The 10,007-nt window shown below is 37.7% G+C and overlaps 1 protein-coding gene across 1 annotated transcript in view; it reads right to left on the bottom strand.

The window, feature by feature from the left end:
- Nucleotides 1-3,186: 3,186 nt before the first annotated feature.
- LOC129753006 (uncharacterized) overlaps nucleotides 3,187-10,007 on the bottom strand; it is a 17,931-nt gene continuing 11,110 nt past the window's right edge. The window contains exons 3-4 of the mRNA XM_055748797.1: nucleotides 3,459-3,550; nucleotides 3,187-3,354 (exon numbers count right to left, since the gene is read on the bottom strand). Coding sequence (XP_055604772.1) covers nucleotides 3,187-3,354; nucleotides 3,459-3,550 — 260 coding nt within the window. The remainder of the gene's footprint in view (nucleotides 3,355-3,458; nucleotides 3,551-10,007) is intronic.

The following is a 10,007-nucleotide window of genomic DNA, read 5'->3' as shown; positions in this document are numbered from 1 at the left end:
ATCCTTGAAAGATGTACGCCTTAGAGTTAAGTAAATTAGATCTCTTCAAAGAAACATGAAGTTTCACTGAGATCCTATATGTGTGTGTTCGTTTTTTTTTTTTAAGAGTAGCATACTGGGGGGACTCGGTCGCTCGTCGTGCCTTGGAATTAAACGTTCTCACCAAAAGTCAATGTGTTGACTTCAGCAATGGCGAACCAGAATGAGCTGTCTCAATGCGGATATTGACCTCTCAGCCGCGTATGGTAACCCGTGACGTCATCCCTATTTCGCACCATCGTGTTCCTCAATATGCCATCTTTCAGGTTTCAATGGTAGCAGCAATCTGTTGGTGAAGTTCCGAACTTCTCTGATAGATGGTTGAGCTGTTTATTTGTGTATTTTGTTATTTGTGTAAAAACATCAACGAATTACATGTTGATCCTAATGATAACTTAATAAAATAATGAGTTAAAACTAGTTAAATCTACAAAGATCTCGAAACCATTTAAATTTTTGCATCGGAAAGTAGCCCTTGAAACATCGATGTCGAAGTACTCGGCGAAGCGGTTGAAAGTTCTCAAAATTCCAATTAGAGCGCTGTTAGCTCCGTAGTTTTTCAGTCGTATGTGAACATAGAGCTGTAGATTTTGGATCCTTAATCCTCGGGGTCGAACACTGAGAGGAATAGCCTCCAGCAGCATGGGAGAGTCAATCCTCGACGCAAGGAGATCCGCTACGATTAAAGCACGTGCAGCGTTTCGACGGTTTTGAAGCGTGTCTAAATCAATTAGGCAGCAACGATTTTCGTAACTGGGTAAACGAAACGGATCTAACCAGTTCAAGTGTCGCAGTGCATAAAGTATGAAACGCCCGCTGGATAGCCTCTATTCGTTTAGAGCCGTTCTGGTAAAATGGGCACCAAACTGCAGATGCATATATTCAAGCGAAATAAGAAGCCAAGACTTCAGACGCTTCATCAACGATGTAATTCGTATGAGTCTTAAACTCCAGCCGATGGTCTAGGATAACGCCCAGATCGTTGATGTGGTCCATCGGGGCGATGGAGTCGTTCCCGAGAGTGTACTCTGCCCGAGGAGGGTTTCGCTTGCAAGAAAAAGAAATGACCGCACATTTGCTGTGGTGCAAAGGCAAGCAGTTGGTGTCACACCAGAGAACGAAGGTGTTGAACTGCCTTTGCAAGAGCTCGATATCGTCTTGGCCATTGATGGTGTGGAAAAGTTTGAGGTCGTCGGCATACGCAAGTTTTGGGCTGTCCAAGAGAGTGAGAACTCCGTGAGAACAGTGGCTTCCCTGGGGCACACCTGAATAAGCGGAAAATTTTCTTGAAAAGTAATTTCCAGTTTGCTTTGACAACTTTCGTCCGGTTCAATAGCTTCAAAACGAGCCCAGTAGGGATCCACAGAATCCTAAGAGCAAGTTCACTGGTGTTGGGAAAAGGTAGTAGAAATTTTGACATTTTGAAAATTTTACCATGCATAAATGTTTTCATGATCCTTGGATCTTGAAAATGTTTTTGCATGGAAAATTTTTCAAAATGTGCATAAAGTGACAATTTCTACCACTTTTTCCCAGCACCAGTGAACTTGCTCTATGCGTTTGAGTTGAGCGAAAGCAATATCGTGATTTACTTTATCGAAAGTAGACAGATCAATATAGATGGGGGCTTGATAGGCTGTCATCGAAAAATTGAAGAAAATTTCAAAGTCCGGAAAATTGGCTCAAATAACCAATCAATTAACGGAAACGGAACTTTCGGAAAGCTATCAACCCACCTCCATCCGCCCCAGGATTGAAGCAGCTGTTTTGGCGGACCGCGGACTCGTATACATCTGTAGATTCTATACGATTGACATTTTGTTCAGCATTTTTGGTGAGCCCGTTCGTTTATTTTACTCCATTTATACTTTATACTTTTTATTTATACTTGAGTCATAGTTTTGAAGTGTAAATCCAATTGAGTATGTTTTCTATTTTACTTTATTCCGGTCTTTTTCAAAAATTCATAGACCTGCTTATGTAATTTTTTTGGCAAAAACTTTACGTAAGTTTTTTAAACTTTTAAGTACATGTCACCAGGCTTGGCAAAAGTCATCGTCATGAGGCGTGAAGCTGTGACTGTGAAGCCTCTTGATCCGTCAAACTCAATTGACTGTTCCTTAACGACCAGTCACTTCGTTTGCCAGTCATTCATTCTCCATTCATTTGAAGCTAAAATATTAACCTAGTCAAGCAATCGCATTCAAGCGACCGATGACGAAAAAGAAACGCATTTATTATTATTGTTGCTCCTGCCAGCAAGCCGAAGACGACCGAAGAGGAACAAGAAAAGCATTTATTATTATTGTTGCTCCTGCCAGCCAGCTCGTTTTCAGTTTTTTATTGCTATTGTTGCTCTCTGCCAGCAAGTCGTTCAATTAGTTGTACCTGCGAAATGTGAAGAGATTTGCCAGTCACTCTCAGGAGAAATTTTGACCATGTGTAGGAGCTTCGCCAGTCGATGATGGAGAAATGTTGATTGTTGTCGTGCTTTATTCGTCTATTAATAATAAGCTATTAATAATGGCAAATGCTTCGTAGATGTACAGTTGCGTTCAAAAAATAATGAAACCGCGTGAAGCTGCGCACCCATTTCCAACTTTGACAAACTGCCTGTTGTGACCAGACCTTCGGAAGCGTAAGAAAAGACATCTTGTCTTATTGATGATCAAAACTTAAGAGAGATTTTATTTCAATTTCATATTTAAGTACAACTTTTCGCGCCCATTATAAACAAAAGATTAACGTTAACAATAAACAACTGGCAACATTAGGTACATTCATTATAGCAACAGTTCAAGGGGTTCTCGGAAAACAATAAGGTTACATAAATCTAAGGTGACCAATATAAACGAGATCGATCATCCTGGCCACCAAAACGAAGGTTTTAATATTGGCAGCCCTAGCTTTGTTTTGACTCTGGCTATTGCAACACAAGCACTCAGACACAGCACACAAAACAAAATCTATTTGTAGCAGGAACACTGTAAACATCTTCACTGGATCAAATTCAGCGGGCGTAACAAGCAAACAATTGACCATAGTTGCTGGACTCGGGATTATGATGCCTTGGAAATGGTAGGTAAATTGGACATCTGGCTGCTCACCATCGGATTTTGGGACCATCGGATTGAGAGATAGTTTGAATTATCGTCTATGTGAAAACTGAAGAAACACTGCGGAGTACATCCGCAGCGAGTACTGACCGGACAGCCAGTACTGCAGGTGCCCAGATGGCTGGCGTAGGACCTGAACGCCAGTACTATCCATCCGGGTTGCTTCCTTCCACGAAAGGCTGGGACTGTGCGTTTGAATCTGGCATTATTTGAAATGTCACAAACTTTGGATGACTGATGTAGGTTGGGACTGCGATCTTTCAACCAAATTGATCAGTAGTCGGCACTCTAACTCTAAATTACTTCAGAGCGAGCACTGACCGGACAGTCAGTGCGGCAGATGCTCGGATGGCTGGTGTTGGACCAAACCAGTGCTTCCCATCCGAGCCGGACTACTGATCGGGAACAAAGCCAGATTCAGGATTGGTTTCAGGGTAGCTCGTCGTTGAGCACGAATTAGGCTGGAGAGTTTTATTTTTGACAGGGTTTTCGCGAATTGGACAACTGTGCCACAGCGTAACTGCTAACGTAGATTAGTTGAGGGCTTCACTTTGGGACCAGGTACCTTACATGGGATTTTCGGTGAACACTGACCGGATGATCAGAACAGCAGGATTGATGGATGCGATCGTCAGAACGGATGTTGTACAACAATTGAAATTGGAGTCAGGAACACTTAATAGGGTAGCTTAAACACTTTAGCAGTAGCGCCGGGCTCTTGGCGAAAACTTCCCTATCCTGGTCACGGCACCAAATGTTGTGACCAGACCTTCGGAAGCGTAAGAAAAGACATCTTGTCTTATTGATGATCAAAACTTAAGAGAGATTTTATTTCAATTTCATATTTAAGTACAACTTTTCGCGCCCATTATAAATAAAAGATTAACGTTAACAATAAACAACTGGCAACATTAGGTACATTCATTAAAGCAACAGTTCAAGGGGTTCTCGGAAAACAATAAGGTTACATAAATCTAAGGTGACCAATATAAACGAGATCGATCACTGCCATTTCTCTCTCGATTGATATTTTTTCATGAAACTTTCACACAATCTAGTTCAACTATCTAACTAACTCTCTACAAAATTTAAATTCTGAACAATGACTGGAAACGAAGATACAGCTATTAAAAAAGGGAAATTTGGAATTGCTTCGCTAAATTTGCTGTATCTTTGTCAATTTCTACAATTACTACAAATGGTCGTAAATTGACTAAAAATAACGTTTTTGATAATAATCATAGTTGTTTTGTAAAAATAACTGAAAAAAAGTTAAGAAAAAAAACCGTTCGATTTTGGCAACATTCGATTTTGGCAACACAAAATGTACGGGCGTGTTGCCAAAATCGAACGGGGTCTGTACTCGCTTTAATTTTGTATCAATTTTGTTTATCAGAATATTTAGCAGGTCAATTCTGAAACTCTGTTCTTCTTATTTTGAACTCTGTTGAAACATTTTCTAATCCTAAACGAAGCACAAATGAAGATTTTATCAATTTATAACTTTCTTTGTGCTAAATTTCGATTTGTTAAAGAAAAAACCAAAAATACATGGAAAACGATGTTTTCCATACAAACATTCGTCCAAAAAAGAATGAAATCGTCTGTTGGGCGATAATGAACCTCATTTTCTACCCGGCACCATTTTTGATCGCGTTGATCGATTTTGACGAAACTTGGCCAGTTACAAGATCAAACATTTTTACATCTTAGGACCAAATCTCGAGATATTTCAATGAAATTTTCCTTTTTTAAGGGAATAGCTGTATCTTTGTTTTCAGTCACTGTATATACTTCAAATTTTGTAGAGAGTTAGTTAGATAATTGAACTAGATTGTGTGAAAATTTCATGAAAAAATATCAACCGAGAAACAAATGGCAGCTCGTTAAAGTTGGAAGAGAATGCGCAGCTTCACGCGATTTCATTCTTTTTTGAACGCAACTGTATGTTAAACTGAGAGTCAAACAGATCATGTAACTGATAGAGACAGAAATAAACGATAAGGAGCCGTTCAGATTCCACGTGGACAGAAAAAAGAGATTTAAACGAGACGTAATTTGACAGTTAGAAAACACGACTTTTTGCCTTTTTGAAATGGTTGATTTTAAAAAAAAAACACGAACTAGCATTTCCTGATATATAATAATTTGAAAAAAAATTCGATTTCTAAATCATCATATTTATCATTTGCTTCCAAGTGGCTACAAATTGTTTAATCTTAAACTGGAAAGCTTTGCAATGTTAAGATTTTGATTCAATCATCTTTGTATTTATTCACCTTTGGAAAATATATTGGAAGTAAGTATGTCCACGTGGACAATCCCTACCCCCCCCCCCCCTCCTCCGTGGACAGGCGTGAATATTTCTATCATCCCCCCCCCCCCTAAGTTGTCCACGTGGTATGTGAACGGCCCCTGAGTTATGTTGAGATCTGACGACCAAAAAAAAGGCCACCACCTTCAATAGTAAGCTATCCAGACATTTACAGACATTTCCAGACATTTTTTCAAAATCTTCCAGATTTTTTCGAAAAACAGTTGGCAACCCTGCATGCGAGTAGTGAGGCTCCGTCAATTGAGAACAGTGCCAGTCGTTTGATGAAACAAAACTAGTCGGGTCAAACGTGACGGGCGAAATTTACCATCACTGCATGTCACACAAATGGCTCGACGATGGCTGTTATTTATTTTAAATGTCGCTTTTAAAGCAAGCTTTTGCCTATAACAAACGATAGTTATCCTCTAGGTTCAATGCAGGTTCAATGTGGCCAGCTTTTTGGGACTTAAATAATAGATATCTTTTTTTTTTGCGGATTACTGAAAATGTGTCATACGATGGCGACCTTAAATTTTTGCTGTTTTTACTCAAGTGATCGATAATCACAATTTTTGTTGTTGCTGGTAACAAGGTTTTGCTAGGATTTTTTATGAAAATAATCTTTGAGTGGTGCTTCAAGAAAGCTTCAAATTGTTTAAATCACATCTTTAAATTCTATACAAAGAGAACTTTGATGGTATCCTGATAATCTCTATTTCCTTGGCGTAGCTAAATTTAAATTCAACTGTTAGATAGTTCAAGTAAATTCTTGCAAAGCTGGGTTGTGATGTTGAATATATCTCGATTTCATAAAATATTTCAAATTGTTGGGATGAAGAAAACGTTATTTAATTTTTTAATGACTTAAAACAGTAGCGAAAAAAACGATAAAGTAATGGGAAAGTTAGCCATAGGTTGAAAACAATTCCTTCTGTTACAATAAAAAAACATGATTTTTATTCAAAAGAAATGTTGAAAGTTTTATTTATCCTTAAAGTGTTCCAAAATGTTGCAGATAATAGCGATGAGTTCTAATATTTAAATAATGCGTTCAAATCCAATCTTTTTTTAGTAAATTTGTTAGAAGTGGTTTATTTAGGTAAAGTATAAAGAAAATGAGTTTAAAGCTTGCGTTTTACACAAACAATAGGAGTACAGAAGAATATTTGGTTTATTCATAAGGATCACAACATAGTCAAAAATGTCCTCAGATCATATCCTTTTACCCAATTTCCTTAACCTTCCAAAGCCGTTCGCAAAAATCCCGTACAAATCTATTTTTGATAAAACCTGCAGTTTACGTACGTTCTCCTGGCCGCAAATATTGACCGATTTCGATGAATTTTAATTCATTGTAGGGGAGATGAGGGCATAACGAGCACCCAGGGCATAATGAGCACTCCTTTTTTCTTTATAAGTACGTATTTTCTTAAACAAATTTTCATAAGGATTTGTTGCGTACTATCCATAGTATTAATTTTTCACCAAAAAAGAAATATGCTTCTCATCTTTACAGAAATATTAAATAATAACCAGCTAGGTTCTCAAGTGACGAAAATATTATAATTTTTGAGCACCACCAAATAAGCTTTAATGACATTTAAATCATCTTGATCTGAAATGTACGCACTGCAACATGATCTACACATTGTTTCTCAATTTTCAACATCATAAAATTTTTGATTTCTCACTTTAATCAATTCTAAAACGCGTTTTTACTTTAATGTGTTCACTAGAGGCGAATAGAGCACTTTTAATAGAGGCATATTGAGCATTTTCTGCCGGGGAGCCTAGCAGCGAATTCAACTCGATGAAGTCAACTGAATAATAGAGCTACAGTTTGGCTTATTTCGTCTGTCGATTTGGCCTATTGGTAAGGTGTCGGAGAGGGAATCAGTAGACTCGAGTTCGATTCCTGTTCAAGGGGATTTTTTTTTTGCACATACCATTCATGATTGATTTTTTCTTATTGTTACATTATACGGCTAATAGCATCAAAGCATCATCTGTCAAACAAAACACCAGAAACATAATGTATGAGCATATGTTCATTCTTTGAATTCTACAAACAGACCTAGATTATTTTGTTATTGCTTTGTTTGATGAATCTACGCCTCACAGTTTAGTGCAATCATGATCATGAATGATAAATGAAAAAAAAAATCACCTCGACCAGGAATCGAACTCGAGTCTACTGATTACCTCTCCGACATCTAACCAATAGGCCAAATCTTCAGACGATACAAGTTAAGCTGTAGCTCTATCAGTCAGTTGACTTCATCGAGTCGAATTCGCTGCTAGATTCCCCGGCAGAAAACGCTCATTATGCCTTCATTAATGGTGCTCATACTGCCTCGGGGGGTTTCTCATTATGCCTCTACAGTGACTGGTTTTCAGGTTTCGGTAAAATTTTTTAAAATGCATTTTTAAACGTTTTTATCTACTTTTTCAAGTTTCATCCAATTAGGCAATAGACTATTTGAGTGTCTGAACACAAAACAATGATGTAATTCACATATTACAGCTGTTCTCTATGGTTAAATAAGCGTTTTCCTTAAGGTGGCCATTATGCCCCCATCTCCCCTATAGATAATTTATTCTAGTTTCTCAATATTGAAAAATAAAGTCGAAATATTTTACGAAATCACCAGTAGCTGATTCCGAATGAAAAAAGTCCCGAAAAAGAGCTCTTTTTAGAATGCCTATAACTTGAGACAGGTTCCAAATATTGCGCTGATTTTATAATATTTGGAATTGTCAAGAATAAATCTATCCATGGATGTATAAATTTTTGGTGGTCCAAAGGAAGTTTTGGCCGCTATCCCGGAACTTTCGGTAGAAAAAATTCTTACTTCAAAAAAGTCACCCAATTTTGGCTTTGCATTGCTGTATCTCGGTTACCAATGGATCGATTCTCTAAACTCAAATTTTAGTTTTTTTTCGTTAACTTTATTATTATTTTTGTAGAACATAGTTGGTTCCTCAAAAATTTCAGTTGTTAAGTATATGGTAATGAAAGTCACATCTTTTTTGTCATTTTTCAAACTCCCCCTCGTGTCGGTGGGTTTACGCGATTTTGTTAGCGTGATTTCTCTAAAATTTGAACTCAAATTGATCACTTTTTATATACCTAGAGATTCATTAGAATCTCCTCTTTCGATTGACATACATTTTGTGTGGTGTTTTGAAAATTTGTAGCAACGTTTTTCGAATTTACTGAAAGCTGCCAGATTTCAACCAGTTTGGTCCACGTTTTCAACAGGTTGGTGTACAAATCTCGCACCCCTCACGTAGCTGCGGGAGAAACAAATCCTGTAGCTCTCTTTTTGTCGCTCACCAAATCTACCACCCAACCCAGCAGCAGGAGGAACTGCCGTCTCGCCGCGTGGTTTGTTGTTGAATGTGCTGATGCTAGCAACACCTGCTGCTTTTTGTATGCCGTGTTCAGCTTGCGGTATTCTTCCTTTATGCAAAGGGACTTGTGCCTTCTGAAGTTTCGAAGAGCACGGTTTTTAGTTGTCTTCAGTTGTTGCAGTTTATTAGTGACCCAGGGAGTATGTGGGTTGGAAGATAAGCTACGTTTCGGAACATGGCGGTCGATTATGTAGTTCAGTATGTTTGAAAAAGTCGCAGCGGATACATCGGAATTAGCGCGGACTCAAAGAATTTCCAAAACGCTCCAGGAACTGTCTTCGATAAGCTGAGCCAGGAGTCTAGACTTGACAGCAAGTAGAACTCCGCCTCTAGTTGACTTTTTGCTGTTCAGGGGGCGATAATTTGACTGGATAAGGTGCGGTAATTTAGCCATGTTTCTGTAAAGGCGATGATTTCATAGTAGGAGCATGACGTGACAAGGAGGTAATCAACCAAACAGGAATTGACACCACTAAAGTTCTGGTAACACTAGTTTACAGCATTTTTGAACTCAGTAAACTGAAGGTCATTTCCAATGTAAAATCGGGCGCTGAATCCGAAAATGAAATTAAAAAAAATCTCAGTAGAACCGTTTTTGAGTTATGCTCCAAATATGAAATTTCGGAAAAATTAAAAAAGTTCTTGTACTTAGATTAAAATATCTCGGACGGCATAACAGTAATTTGAAATCTCTTTTTTGCATATTGAAGGTGAATAAATTTTCTATCGATCATCTGAACACTGTTTTTGCGTTTGATTAACAGTATTGTTGAAATTAGTGACTTTATGAGGAAAAAATTTATAAAAAACGCATTATTTTAGAGAAAATTTTGTTTCAACGAAAGTTTTTGACTCGATAGTAGCATTTAAAAAATCTGATTTTCTTTTGCGCTTGAATGTTAATTTAAAACAAAGATTTCAAGTGGTTATTTATCAAAATCGGTTGAAAATTGAAGAAGTTATGGCTACTTTACCATAACTGTAATTTTTGCAGTTTTTAATAATTTAACGAACCACAGTACACTTATCATAGTATAGGAAGAATGAAACATGATAAATCTCACTCGCTCCAAGTCAAAATTATTTATTAGCTTACCAAAAGGTCTCATGCCAAGTTTCAG

The sequence above is a fragment of the Uranotaenia lowii genome, chromosome 3, assembly GCF_029784155.1.
Source record: "Uranotaenia lowii strain MFRU-FL chromosome 3, ASM2978415v1, whole genome shotgun sequence".
NCBI classification, from domain to species: Eukaryota; Metazoa; Arthropoda; class Insecta; order Diptera; family Culicidae; genus Uranotaenia; species Uranotaenia lowii.
Note: the sequence above shows the minus strand (reverse complement) of the source record. Positions and strands in the feature narration are given on the sequence as shown.